Source organism: Tubulanus polymorphus, chromosome 5 (assembly GCF_964204645.1).
Source record: "Tubulanus polymorphus chromosome 5, tnTubPoly1.2, whole genome shotgun sequence".
Taxonomy (NCBI): Eukaryota; Metazoa; Nemertea; class Palaeonemertea; order Tubulaniformes; family Tubulanidae; genus Tubulanus; species Tubulanus polymorphus.
The window spans coordinates 5,300,718-5,316,407 of NC_134029.1; the positions used below are offsets into that span (position 1 = coordinate 5,300,718).

General features: G+C 40.6%; 1 protein-coding gene across 2 annotated transcripts in view; it reads left to right on the forward strand.

Annotated features, from left to right (window-relative positions):
* The window catches only part of LOC141905169 (repulsive guidance molecule A-like), a 28,210-nt gene that overhangs the window by 5,720 nt on the left and 6,800 nt on the right, over positions 1 to 15,690 (forward strand). For both annotated transcript variants that reach the window (XM_074793946.1, XM_074793947.1), the window contains exons 2-4: positions 5,056 to 5,145; positions 11,021 to 11,211; positions 11,589 to 12,094. In XM_074793946.1, coding sequence (XP_074650047.1) covers positions 5,111 to 5,145; positions 11,021 to 11,211; positions 11,589 to 12,094 — 732 coding nt within the window. In that variant the 5' untranslated portion in view covers positions 5,056 to 5,110. The remainder of the gene's footprint in view (positions 1 to 5,055; positions 5,146 to 11,020; positions 11,212 to 11,588; positions 12,095 to 15,690) is intronic.

Consider the following 15,690-nt stretch of genomic DNA (forward strand, 5'->3'; position numbering starts at 1 on the left):
AATTTGGCCCCCAGCGATTCATTTCAAGGGCTGCAATTCTTCATTCCTTGTAACCAGGGAGGCTGTTGGGATTCCATGTTTTTAATCTTAAAACAGCAGAAAGTCTTCTAAGCACAGACAGTGTTTCATGACATAAAAACCCACATTACTCTGATTGATACGGAGCTTTTCATATCTTCGGCATCGAAGAAATAGATTTGGCAAGGTCCGTCATGTGGAAAAATTGAACAGCCGGTTTCCTGCTTGCCCTAATTGGGTACTAGTGTATGGAAATCTGTTTAGCTATAAGACTTTTAAGACCTCGGTTGATCAGCCGGACTTACCAACGCTCACCGAGAGATCTTTCGATTCTAAAAATGCTCGAGTGTTGTGCTAGTGTCTTGAGTTTGAGGACATTTTAAAATTTGTTACGAGATTTTTATCTATTGAAAACAACGTGTTCTACTTCTACGAATGAAAGAATCCCCGATATCCTCCACACTCGGCCCACCTGCATATCGGTCTTTTATAGCTACGCCGGTGCGTATATAGGTTGGACGTGCCCGATTGAAAAGAGCGAGGCCCGCGTTAAACAATTGCAGCTAAAACCCATAAACCACTGAATGCGCGCGGCAACTTTTGACCCGTCATGAATAACCAATAAATTTGCAATTTGTCAAAATTTGATTAGTCGGCTTTTTGCAGAGAATGAATCAATCATACAGGCGCGATAAAGAAATCTGGCACTGAAAATAGCAATTGAATTTGTGAAGTGAACTGTATGATTGGAACAAAGGCGAACAATTTTATTAAAGTAGTACATGACAACATTATGTACGAGACATCAGTATGAAAATGACTCTTCAGTTTTTCTATAATCCGTTATCTAAAAAAGTCAAAGGCCAGGGCTATGCCAATATTATTTAGTTCAAATCTAAGTCTTTTCTGTCTATATCATCCCAACGAACACGGTAAAGTTAATACACAGCTTAGGTCGAGTAAAGGTGCGCGTTATATGAATAAATGATTTGATATATACTTAATGAAAGTTGAATCAGCGTATCGAACGTTGATTAGTAATTAAATTTCTTGATTGTTCGTTGGCGTGGAAGCAGTCAAGCATGCATCAAGTCATCAAATCTATCCGTCGTTGAATTCGAGGCAATATGAATGCGTAATTCAGCCACAAATTCCACTTCAGTTTTAGATCGAAATCGTTTTGCTTGTGCATTTGAAATTTTTGGAAAATGTTTCTCCCCTTGGGTTGCCTCATCTCTTTGGCTGTAAGCCATGTTGTGGTTGTTTATTTGTATGAGATGGAAAGATAAGAAATTACTCTTCTCGCAGTTTTTGCTGGTTGGCTTGTTTCTGCTGTCAGTTTCCGTGTTTATGAGCTGAAAGGCATATGGTGTACATTCCGTACAGTTTCACACCCTCAGACAACGTTTTTTCCCTGGCGAAAACATAATTATTCTTCGTTTTGAATCCCTCACACCGAGATCCGGGCCGTCTTCAGTCTGCGGCTGGATATCTTGACTAATTGACATGTCTTGTCTTGAATTTACCATTGAAAAAATAGTTTATAAACATCTTCAGATTAGAAGCCAAACGTTGTAAGAACATGAGCCCAGAAATTTGATAATGGTTTGTTAAATGATTTCCCAAGTTGGACTTAGGAGTAGCCAACCTCGGAAACCCCGCAAAACATCTGACATTTCCATATCTGGGAGTGATTTCACTCCGCTCACTTTCCCTCCGTAGTCTTGATGGGGGTTTATTTGGACAAGTGGCTCTCAGATGCAATTCAGTGCTAACCAATCTGAGAGGCAGCTGTTCTTTAAACAGCATCTACATCTGTACTGATACATCACTCTTGACAAATAGCTACAAACCTACAGCTGTGAAACACAGTGGAAAACATGGCGAAATTTATTCCTTTTCGCACTTTGTCTGGCCGCGGATTTTTGTGCGGATAATTACATTGTTTAACGGTATATTTTATCCGTTCTGACAGTTTAAGTGCTTTTCAGTTTTCTTTGATCCGTTTTTCAAGAAATGGGAAAATAATTTTTTCTCTGCTATGCCTCTGCGCTAGTATGACCTATGGGTGGGCTGTTCACGCCAATGTTCTCCGCTTGTTCTCCACACCTGAAGATAGAGCACATTTTAGTTCTTTATTGTCCGCGCTGCTTATCGTGTATTGCCTTGATAAAGACATAACTTCAAAGAGTCTCCTATCGGAAGTCAATATAAAGGTTAAGAGCGATTTTATTACCTATTCGAAATCATAATCGATAGGGCCACTGTAAATAAATAATAAAACCCGAGTCTTATGTGTAATACTTGTCCGAACTTCATCTCAACCTGTTCTGGAGAGACATGACCAATGAAGTTGAGCTATACTTATCATCGGTGAAAATGGAAATGGAATTTTTCAGGTGCCTTCTTGATGATTTAGGCAGATTTATGAACTACAGATTTTGAAACATTTCTCCTCGCTGTGACGGTATTTTTGAAACAATTTTTGGGGGGAACTTAAGCAGGCGAACAAAAGCTATGCAGAATAAGTCAGAGAGCGAGTTGTGCAGTCATGGAATTTTCCTATTCATTCGAACTTGAAAAGTTCAGGCGTCTTAATAGATTTTTATTGCGCATTGTTATACAGTGAATGCAATATGAATTTCTTCACACTTGCCGGATAAATGAAGTAATCTAAAAGCTATGGAAAACGGCTAGATCGCCTCTGAATAGGGCGATACTTCTATTAAACACTATTATAAAGTAAGAACAATGGAACTGAATGAAAATTTGATTGACAACTGGCAATCCGGCGCCACTATGTTCATTCCCGTATAGCTAATTTCTTCGCTCCTGACCACTTGACACAGTTCTTTCTGTGACCAGTTATTTGTCACCTCTAATCTATGGATTTCCTCGCTTTAAGATTTAAACCTTTCTTCACCCCTCTCTCTCTTCTCCAGTTATAGAATGCATTCAATATTAAATGCTATATCGTATAACATTTTCTAACTGCCGCACCGAGGTGTGCGTCCTCTATCAAACAAAACCGTGACACTTCCTGTGTTCGGTTGTGAGCGATGTTTTTGTTCCGATCGTCAGAGTTTCTGCTCAATATCATGATAACTATAGTATACATTTCCGTCGTTAGAAAATGCGACAATAATTTTCTTATTGATTGTCATTATATCAAGATACAGACCTCAGCCACGCAAACTTCATCTCTGTCTTCCGAACATCTTCTAGGATAGGTTTAGCTTTGACTTGAAAGTGAACTTTGATTGTGCGCCAAATTTTCAGTGCACTTAAATTTAAGTGATCAGTCTAGTCCTCCAACTTATCGATTTACTTGAGACCTACAAGCAAGTTTAGATAATTGCTCGTAGTTGAGACTAAGACCACAACTGACACCAGTGACAAGTACATGTAGCACACTTAAGGCTAAAGACCAGTAAAAACCTTCTGGTACTTAAGTCAAATCAAAATTTTAGATTCGTGTGTCCTTCCTGGTTTGGTTGCACCTGTTAGGACCTTCTCAAATAGAAGGCAATAGACGAGAAATCTGACACTGTTGCTACTTCAGAGAATGTCGCTGTAAGAAACGAATACCAACTTGTTGCAACGTGTCAAATTCATGCATTGAATATTGATGACAGTCGCAGGCACTGGTTTCCCAAAAAACAAGTCGTTCTCTGACAGTGCAGTATCTAACCGAAACCATTCATGTCTCTATGTAGATGTATTTTTTGGAAACCTGACCTGACAAGGAAATCTGTAGGAGGCTTGTGTGGTGGGAAACGAAACAGAGGTTTCCCGTAAAGAGAATGCGCTTTCCGTTCCGTTTGGCAATGGCAAATTAGTCCACTTTGTTAACGAGGTGAAAACTACACCAGTTTGACAGCTGAAACTCTTCATTCTATCTGATTTGTAGAAATAAATACTTTCTCCATGAAAAATGAAAATTGATGCTTGTTTTTAGTTTTAGTCAGAATGAAAGCAATTTGAATTGATACCAAAAATATCGAGCTGTTCCACTGGTATAGATGTTATGATTGTCAGACTGATCCCCAAAAATGCAGGCTTTGATATTTTAGCAGATCCATGAGGTTTAGTTACTGGCATTCCAAATTTCTGTTGCAGTGCCCCGCCAAATTTCACTATTGATAGCTTTGGATGGAAAATTTTGTTGAAAACTTTTTCGAGGTTTAGAGGCGGTGGCCATTATCCATACCACTTGTACGACTAGCAAATGTAGTTTTGAATTCAAATACATCGATAGGCCTAGCACGTTCGTTGTGTCAGTTGAGAATGCAGGTTATTGCATATACAAATCGTGTCAAGATGATCACTTTGACCGAACTCTACATCTGACGATTGTGCGAACAGACCCTGCCAGGTCCTCGAACCATCGCCATTTACAACGAGCACCCTTCGAAGAGAATAAACTGCGTATGAACAATCGTTCATAGCAAATATTCCTATCCCAGTTGTTTTGCTCTTTTGCAGCCTGAAGTGCGATTTTTATACCACCGGCGGATTCAAGTATGTATTTTATGTGTCCTCTCTCCCTCCTACTTTTTACTCGGTAATTTCAGCGCGCAGGTCTGGGAGAAAAATAGGAAGAAGTCGCTTCTAGGTCAAATAACACTTGCAGTAATCAAGAAGTGTGAATGGTGATCGAGTGAATGTTCTTTTTTGTTGAAATATTTTTCACAGTCGAGTGTATTTTGAAACGGAAAGATTCATCTTGCGCCAGGCCTGGCCGGAGAGTATGGGGGAAATATGATGGTGGAAAAATAAGCCAGATTCTCTCATCTATTTTGTATTTAGGTTGGTTATCGGATTACTATGGAAACATGTATAAACAGCATGTAACCTAGCATGGCTAATCAACTAACATTATTTCTGCACTGGGGATGAATTTTCGGAAAAGAAAATACCATCCCTTGGTGAGAAACTGCGCTGCCACAGAGTACACTGTAGAACAAACGCGCCCGTCATTGGTATTTTGGTAAATGATGCCTGATGCATTCGGTTTGTTTTTTTCTTATTTTGTAGATATCCATGGATACATTGGTGATGATCTGGGGTGGTTTCTGTGTGCAGAGCCTCCATGGAATTGAAAACAAACCACGTAAATCACGAAAGGTATATATTCTTCGAAATGAAAGAGCCGATTGGTTTATGGTCTTGTCGAAAAACGGAATATTTTCCCCTATTCCCTGCAAAAAAAACAAGTTTCAGGTTGTGGCAAAACTTTATGATTGATAAGCCTGGAGCGAAATTTTGGAAATGAAATTTTTGGAAAGTCGTAAAACTTATCGCATTGTCAAGTATATCATGCCTTCTCACGGCTAAAAACTTCCCGAGCTACAAACATTCTGCTTTGCATGCGATATAGAAAAACTTCATTATCAGACTAGATTGAATGAGAATGAGCTTATGTGTATGTCCAGGCAATGTTTGCGGGTCCGCGGTACTCCAATGACATTTTTCTTTAAACGGCTTCTTCAGATGAGCGTCACGTAGTCTACGAAACGTTTCTCGGCTCTATTCAAATTCGGCTAAATACAATAGAATCAGTGCCTGAATTCGAGGTACCTTTTCTCGCGCGTTTTTAATCCGTTTCTTTGAGAAAGATTTATGAGTTGCGCCCATATTTTCTAACGAAATTCGGCTCTAAATGTTTCGCCCCGCCATTTTCCAGAGGTGTTAGATGGGAACGCCGAACTATTGTCAAGACAGATTATTTCAATTAGCCTAACAATTTTTTAGTGCTATCTTTCAACGAAATTGTTCGCTTTGAATGTGGCAAAACCCTTCAAATCAAAGACTCCTTGGCTTGATGAATTTGTAGACAAATTAGAACGGCATCTGAAAGCATCCTACACTGAATTTAGCCTCCCTTTTCTGACTTGATGCCAGCTTTTTATCAGGGAAAAAAGTAACTGTTTTTTCATTCCATGGTATTTTATGGGAGAATTTTATGTCAAGCATCCATTAAGTTTTCGAAAAGACTGTCGTATTCATCTAAAAAAACCGGTGGTCTCCTTAGAGATTCCAAGGCTACGCAAGTTCAAGTGGTCCGTGGCTTTTCGATAAAATGTGCAAACTAAAACTTGTAAAAGACCATCCAAATATACTTTACTGTCTGAATGAGTTTGCCAATTCGCTGTTATGAAGCCAGTCTTGAAAACTGCATTTGAATGGGACATCCTTTTGAAACGGCGGCGTGCATTAGCATGTAAGTGCTAAAAAGTGTTGTATAGAGTCCATTATTGGCCGTGTCAACGTTGACACCTTCATATCTGTTTCATCTAAATTGTCTTGTTTAATTTTAATTGAAGGTTTCAGTGAACGGCGGGGTTTTCTTGTGCGTTCAGGCGAGTCGTCTCTTCAACCTGAATGAATACATTTAGTATTACTTAGTTAGATTGCTTTCTATTGGAATATTCCGATTGACAATTGTCACGACAATAGCGGACGGCTGAACAAATTTGCTCGCTATGTTGTGGGCTTTCGTGTGGGAACGGTTGTTCCATAGGAAGAAACAGATATTGTTCGCGTCTTTTGTCGCCCTCACGAATTTCACCGGAGCTCTTGTGTGCGCGAAAGGTTTTCGGTGAAATCTTTCCGTGACCTTCTCTAGCCTATACTGCTCTGAGACGCTTTGCACACCTGCGTAAAACCCTCAACATTTCTATTCCCCGAACTTTGAAATGTTATTATTTCATTACGAAAGTTTCAAAGATAATCAGACGTGTATTCCATACTGGCAATCATCTTCATCATCATCATCATCATCATCCTCATCATCGGTGCAGTATTTCGGTTTCTCAAACCAAGACGAAGTTTTCAAATTTGTATCACGTGACCTATACGGCGGCGGACGACTCGAACGGGGCCTATCGGCGAGCGTTCGAGATTTCGTATTTTTTCGACCGAAATTCAAGCTACCGCGTACCGCGTTTTCATAATCAAAATATTTTTTGTTTCGACTGTAAATAGAACAGCGAAGATAATACCGAAGAAGTACTACAACTTTCTATGACGAGTCCATCCGAATTAATTCTTAATTCTCCACTGTGGCATCGACACGGATTCTTCGTAGCCCGTTTTTTTTCATATGAAATGAATAAAAGATGTATCGTAACTTGCCTTCTCCGCAATAATTCAAAAATTTAGTATCGAGTTTAGTACGGTGGTCGCGTGTTCGGGGGAAACGAAGCAATTAGCAACAACATCAAAGAAGATCATTACCGGCTATCTATGAGTGGAATGAATTTATTTTCTAAAAAGAACTACGGGGAAACGTGCCACTATTTATTTATGCTAGTCATAATTGAAATGGTCGATTTTTGTTCATTACAAACGGGCGTCCTCCGCCGCACCGAACAGTCGTTTAATTATGTATTCCGTGTTATTGGAATCGTGGCACTTCTACGTTCGCACAAATAGACCTCTCAAACTTGAAATTGCTTTTCCAATAGACTAGTTCCGCTTGGTACGCGAAGATAGCGAACCGAGCGAGAGTTTACGGCTGTGACTGCGGCAGTGTCCAGAAGCTGGCTAAACTACACCGCCGCCGAACGAACGTACCTCGCGGTGTTTTACTGTCGGGTGCGTGCGGAGAGGGAAGAATAGAAGGCGCACACGGGGCTCGTTCTGCCTATAAAAGAGCGGAACGGGGTGGCGTGCACGAACACTATAAACACGCCTGCTCGCTCACAATACACGGCGCGCTATCAGTCGGCACATCTACTCACTGATAAATCTCACCGATGTTTATCTCCCGTCCGCGACTATGATACGCCGGATTATCGAACTGGATAATCCACGACAATTTCAAATAGGATAATAACATAGAAAAAAATACGGCGCCGAGACGGACAGCGGATAGCGATGTTTACGGGCAAATTAAGGTAAGGTTGAGCGCGGTCGTTTAGGTCCTCCCACATTTCACAAACGACTTGGCGATTATAATACAGCCAAAACCGGCAGGGAGCCCGCCACTATCCGCATTCATTTTATACCTGTTTCATACCAAATTTAGGAAATGTATTTAACAAATTATGAACACTCGATTTCACCTTTTCAGTTTTATTTCCGTTCTATCGGCGTTTTATACACAGCCTGTTTGCGCGTCTCGTCAAATTTACACTACGACATATAGACTTTAAAATATATACATAACCCGCTAAACTGATACTGCCATATGTTTTGATAATAATCACCTCAAATTTCTCGATCGATTTGAACGATAATATTTTCCGCGAGACAAGTTGTTGTTTTTAGTGTAATGTAGAATTTTCTGAATTTCCACTGCTGTCTGAACCAATATACCGATTTTATGAATTTCATATTCTGATCGAAAAAATTATATATTACATATATAGGCAAAGTGAAGTGATATTATTGATCTTTAGTATGAAACGACTTTTATGAAATCAGATACAGTAGAACTCGCTTAATTCGGATTTTTCAAACCGGATTTTCACTTAATTCGGTCGAAATATTTGGTCATTAAACCTGGAACCGTGTTAACTATTATTCATAATTTGGAATTTACTTAATTCGGAGAAATCTGGGCAGTCCATAGTCATCCGAATTAAGTGAGTTCTACTGTATATCAAATAGATAAACAGTACAAAATGAGAAAGAGACAAACCAACGAAAAAACATGCAAATGGATTGTCGCTACAGTGCCTGAAAAGATCAATTTTGAGTACAAACTTTATTACAAACGCCTAAGCCATCATTGCGATCAGCGTTGTTGCCGTGGCTTACCATAAGTGAATGAACTTCAGTTTCTTTTTTATCAACCTCGAATTTCCTTACGAAAACTGAATATGGTAATTAAACTTGTTCGAGATTTAGTTTTGTGATCGAGTGTGTATAAGATATTTGTTTAGTCGAGTTGAAAGAAAAACGGAGCGCGTAAGAGACGGCCCGGTATAGGCATCTTCACATTTCGTTCAACAGGCATAGAAAATATCATATATATATATATATGTTTTTTAAAAAAGTTTCGAAATTTTTTTGCGTCATCGCGCGGGTCACGACTGTGTCGCTCAGTGTTTTAAAACCCTTTTCACCATGGATAGAATATTTTGAAATGAATATTTATCATCCATTTTGTGAATTTGGCCTTGTAACATAAGGCGGACTATATACGCTATCGCTCCGGATGCGTATGGGTCTGAAGCGTTTGAAATGCGAAAAAGCGTTATATACGCTTTCTACGTTTTTCTAGCGTTGGTTGTCAAACTAGAGGACTCTCGAGTTGTTGGGTATTGCGTTAAAATCGACCGGCTCGTCATACAGGATATATACACCGTGTACTTTAGTAGCCATATCATATATTCGCTGCAGCTTTAATAGTCGGCGATGAGTTTAGATATCATTTCGACCCCGAGTCAAATCGTTTTTAATTGCTGTCGTTAATTAATCGGTGTTGAATTCTTGGAACCTTATACGTTCAATACTATAAATGGGGCTAATGAACGGAATAAATCCCAGAAAAATGATGGGATAGATTTCGGCTAGTCCGAATATATACTCATCCGATCTTACGGATTACCCTAATAGTCATTTCGGGAACAGCGGTCAGGTTAGAAGACTATTCGGCATTGGGTCTCTGAAACGAGTCCTTTTGGACGTTACTGAAGCCCGTAATACGGTCAGGTACTAGATTTCGGTATAGGGCCTCATGAGGTATTTTTTCTATTCAAATATATGGTAGAATGAATCATAGAAACGTAAGCGAATTATTATGTTCCAGCTAGACCCTCCCCGACTTCGCTTGTTGGTATGCTCGCTTGACAGATATAGCCCCCTCTTGATTATTTTCCAGCCCATTTGAAACGAGATGGTTTGCAGCGGTGATGTGGCATGTTAACCCAAATGCGTGAGAAATTAATGACACCAACACATGTTCAGCGCTTCACTATTCTTTCATGTTTTCACACGTTTTCATGTGTTCATGGTTCATATGTACATACTGCACATACATCGCCCATCGAACTGCTTTCATTTCAAAGATTCGATATTGCCGGTTTACACCGACTACGAGCGAACCGGAGTAGTCCGTGCAAGTTTCCAGTCCTTTGATTCTCAGCGTAAATGTGATTTTTGAAAATTCCAGATTTTAAGAAAATCTGGCTTCTGCGTTAAAGTTTTGACGGTATCCCTATACTTGAAGAATTAATTGCCTATTTTGGCAGTGTATCGCGTGGGTGCGCCGATCGCGAAGATGCTCATACACGCTTTTTACGCTAGATGGCGCATGGGTCGCATGGTTTTGCTACGTTCGCGCGAGGGCGGCTTTCGAGCAACCGGATTTGTTATTGAGTAAATCAAACTTACGAAGTAGAATTGATATACTTTTTGGGTCATTTTGGCTGAGAATTTTGGTTCGTGTGAGGCAACCCGGATTTTCGACAGTAGCAGACCATGATTCTCACGACTTAAGCTTCATTCTTGACGCATAAAGACGATATATACATTGTATGGCCCAAGCGACAATTTGTTCTTTTCGAACGTTTAAAAATAGGCTTTCGTGATCTTTTTCATACGCTCTTAGTCGGCGGAAAATAGTTTTGCACAAAAACTTAGTGTTTTTTCTCACACCTCAATACATAGCTGTCAGTTTTAACACCTATAGCTTGAATGGCTGTTCGATGCGAATAGGCCAGTGGAACGTTGCGAATGGTAGGCGTGTTTATAGCCGTACTACGCTCCGCCTGCGTACACACACGGCTATCTCTCAGTCAGTGTTGTAGTAGAACTCGCCGTGAGTGTATCTCTCGACGAGAGGATTAGAGCCACATTTCGAAACCTATTCAAACCGGATTACGCGAATACAATGAACCGTTTTAAAGACAAAAGACATGATTAATTCAGTAACCGTTCATCGTCGGGTCCGTACAGTTAATAGTTTCTATCGTTGACGAAAAAGCGTCGTCGCGATCGAAAATGCCGGTTGATAGTTGACTGAAATGCTGCCCGCGTTGTATTTCTACAGGACGAATGTTCGAAGTAGAAGATACGAGATCAACGAAGATAGTCGTCGAAACGGTGGCGGTGGTGGCAGCCACGAAAAACACGTATGGCAGGGAGGAATGTGGTCGCCAGGGGCTTCAGTAAACCGCTCCACCACCAGTAGCAGCATTCTATTCGTTACCATATTGTTCGGATTCTTGAGTATTTCATCTGGTAAGCATTAATTACTCCTTTACTAACTCGCTCTTCTGTAGCCTTCATAATCACTCGATTCATTATTACTTCGTGAGTTATTTTTACTTATTAATCAATGATTCGAACGAAACCATTTCTTATCTGATACAATGCTAAAAATAGATGATTTAGAGTTACAGCTTTATGAATTGTTTGATTGGATATTCAACTGGTGCAATCTGTTTTACTAATTAGCATTTAATTCGTGGAGTCCCCTAATTGAATTTAGATTAAATTGTAATTGACGCGTTGTTCCGGCGTATTCGTGACAAGATTTTTATCACCATTTTTCATACGTCGATCGAAAAAATCTCTTTATCGATCAATATTCATCGATGATTTTGTTGTGATTTCAGTGCGTTCTCAGTGTTTAGTCGATATGTGTTGGTTGCAGTACAAAGAAGCCCTCGGTTTCATGGAGGTTAACGTGAACTCGGAGGTGCAGTGCACGGCGTTCCGAACGTATTATTACTGCCTCAGGAATATGACTCGAAACTGTTTCGGAAATATTAAATATCACAGCGTGAAAAAAGTCGTCGAAAGCGGCATGAAAAACCATAACTGCACGCAGGAAGGCCCGGTCTACAAGCAGGCCGGTCAGGGAGCCGACGACGGCAAGAACATAACCCCGCATCGACCGGTGCGGCCGCCTCCGAGGCCGAATCGTATATGCGGATATAAAGGACGTTTAGTTCATCAACATTGCGGATTATTCGGCGATCCTCACATACGGACGTTCAACGGCGATTATCAGACGTGTAAGGTGGCCGGAGCGTGGCCGTTAGTCGATAATAAATACGTGACGGTTCAGGTGACGAACGAACCGGTGTTAAAAACCGACGGACCTACCGCGACTAATAAGGTACGTATTTCCATGAACGGGACGTTCAACTTAGAGAGAACATAGCTAGATTGAATGATTTTTCAGGGCCGAAGAAGAGATAATCTGGCAGATTCTAGTTGGCTTGACTCATTCCGATACTTCTAAGTTAATGCCCACTCAGAGAAGATAGCTAGATGATTTTCAGGTCCAAAGAAGGATAATCTGGCAGATTCAAGTTTGCTTAACTCATTCAAATACCTTCAAGTTTGTGCCAACTCGACACGAATTTGAAACCGAATGTTTAGTTCTTTGCTCTGTTTGACAGCGGAAGCCTTTTACGATACCGTATCTGAATATACTGTAAGAAATGGCCACTATCCTGTCAACTACAGATCGCACAAGTCTAATCCGTTGAAGCTTCAACCTTGTCACAATTGTCATTGATTGTCACCAGTGAGAGGGAGAGAGGGATTTATGTATTTTTATGCCGAAGCGAATGAGACCTCTTAGAGCGTACATCAATGAAACGATTTCCTGGATACTTCTCTCGAAAATCAATTCTGCAGCGATGCGGATAGATTTTGCTTCTCAGCTGCATCCGTCCTGTTACTTCAAGTCGGATGATCGTTGACGGTTTTTCTATATCCGTTGAAAGCGTACGGATGATTGCAACGCCAGCTATCCCACCAGATGGCATTTCTAGCAACCGTACCGGTAGGCGTTTAGAGTCAAACTTGTTAGTTCATTTTCCATGTTGAGGTCCTGAGTATCATAGAAAAAACATTATAGAAATTCATGTTTTCATACAGTGTTTGGTAGAGTTTTATATCGACTCGATTTAGGTTAAGATATGAGCGACGAAGACAAACTGACTTTTACTAGCGAAACCTGGTGGATTCCGGATTGCCACACAGAAGGAATCCTCCACTGCCACAGTAGCATTTTAATCCCTATTGCTCTGCCTCACTCAGCATTGCTATCTAACTATCCATACACGTAGTATAACAACATCTGGTAGTCATTGACCTCTGATTTCCTGTTTCACATCTGCATTACTTACAACCTCTGCTTCACACTTCTCTCTCTCAAACTTGTTTATGCCCTCAAAATAATATCGGAGATAACGAAGGCCTGCGTATTCAACTTGGGGGGAAAAAAGTAGGCCAGGTCGGTTTACTTCTGACAGCGGTGCGGTGGGGCTTCTAACACTCAAACCTTGGAGTGGGGGCAGAGTAGAGTTGATAGTCACTATCGTTGGTGTCAAAGTCCTCTAAGTCCTTCGTGAAGCGCGAATCTGGTCCAGTGTGGGTGGTTGTTTTAACTTTTAGAAACTTCAGTTTACTGTAGAGAATTAAGGCTTTGTCGTGTATGCATTGGGGATGCTTGATGATATTGGTCATTACTTTTATTTCATTCGACTTTTATACCTCTCTAGTCTGGTCCAATGTGGGAGGTAGTTTAGGATTCTTCAGTTTTCTTCAGAGAAAATATAAAGCGTTGTATCGACCAATCGAGATGCTCGTTGCTATCGGTCGGTCATTAGTTTTATTTCGATACTGGGACCTTACTAAGGCAGGATTCAGAGCAGAATCGCTAGCATGATTCACGGAGACCCCCATAAAATCATAAAATGATTCATATACGCAGCAGCCATGCATGCTGCCACGCCATGCTGCACGCTGGCGTGATAAATGGTGTTATTAACCGGCATGAAATAGTTTCAAACATTGTATCTTCTCATTACGAATCAGAATATGACACCAAGTTCCAGTTCTTTTATGTGTGTTCGGATGATTTATCTTATAGGCTGACAAGTTTCATTATGTGGTACTGAAAGTTGTATCTAATTCGCTCATTGCAGCTTTTTAATTTCCGTACATGTTCGTGGTGTGAAAATAATTGTATTACGCACTCTCTCCTCGATAATTGGCCCAATTTTGTCAATAAGCTTTGACTCCGATAACCTAAGACCTGGTTTAGCCCGAATTCAGAAGTGTACGATAAATATGCCCCCTAGTTGCCGTCGGAATTTATCTCCGTGATAAGAAAAAACATTCAATGACCAGAAAGATGCGGCGTTGTGCAGGATTGTGTTGCATAGCAACAACCAGCTCGAATCTAGTGTCCAGCAGAGACGTGATAAGTACGTGAGACCTTCGGAGAATGTTACTTCTTAGTGTCCCATTCGCAGCAGCGAGCAAGCAATTTTAGAGTATTTAGAATAGAGTGCATTTGCCAAAATAGCGGCATAAGAAGTTTATTGATACACTATTGCAGTGTGTTCATGTGCCGAGAGCTATTTTTACTGCGCTGTAATATGAACATCAGCCCCGCTAGTCTGATGGATAATAAATCTGAAATCAAATTCCGCGTACTGACAAATTGAAGATGCCAGCTGCAGCGGTTGATTTGCCTCTGACAAACTAGGCCTTTGTTCATTAACACGTTCAGTATAGCATGAAATAGGTTTCCGTAGCAGGAGATAATGCTACTGGGAATGTTTGTAGGGGTCACTGGTATGCCAGTAAACTTACCGGGTTGAACAGCTGATGTTTTTGGCGCATGGTATACAAACCTCTCTCATGTACTGTTACGTATCTATACCAGGCCTAAGTGATTTATGATGTGGATGATGCAATTTTAGTACTATACCAGGACCTATCTCTATCTAGGTGATGAATTTTTTATTGTGCAAAGGGATGCATTTTTCTGTTCAATTCACATTTCTCCAAACTTCATAAATCATAATCAATAGATTTTGAATGTGATTCATTCAGGGCTGGGGGCCTACGGTGGCTAAGGTTAAATCTTCCTGATATAATCCGAGACATCTAACCAGTCACACTGCATACCGGTATACATTAGTTTATGCCACCCCAGAACGATTTCTAGTTTCGAGGCCTTGGTTTTTTGTACAGGGACGCCCGTAAATGAGAGAGTAATTCAGGCCTTCGCGAAACGCATATACAACTTGTCATCGTAGATTTGAAAGCCCGTACATAAACTAATTTTTATGTACTAAAGCGCTAAGTTGTGAACAATGCGACCTTTTACAAACGCATTCATGTCATAGTCAGTGTGTATAATTAAGTGTCAAAAGGTTTTTCCAACTGAAAATTTCATTCGGCTGCCAACGCCTCGCTCGCCCTCGAACACACAACACACTCACACAACTTTACTCTATTGGAATTCTCGTAAAAGAATCATTCATTTTTTCGGCGTAGATGATGCCATTTTCGTCGCGTATGTTGTTCAAAGGCCGGGCAACGTTAACAATCTGGGTCATGTTTACCCGTATTGTTCGCGGATTTGAACCGATGTAAGGGCGACAAAAGCCACAGCTGCTGTCAAGATTCCATCGTAGTCGTCGTAGTGGTCCCGTCGCATCTGACCGAACTACCCTTAGTTTGAAAAAACAATCTCTGTCCCTCTCTCAGGAATAACCTCGCTTCGTTTCCTAAGCTTGAATCGAAGAAAGAGGCCTTTTTATTTGGCGGTTGATCTTTGAACCACCTAAAACCACTAACTATATTTGTTCATAAAGTACTGAATGGGGTACCAGCAATGCTACTGTGGCAAGTATGGATGCCACCAGGTGACGCTAGCGCTGGGTTACTGTGCTTCAATTCCTGTTA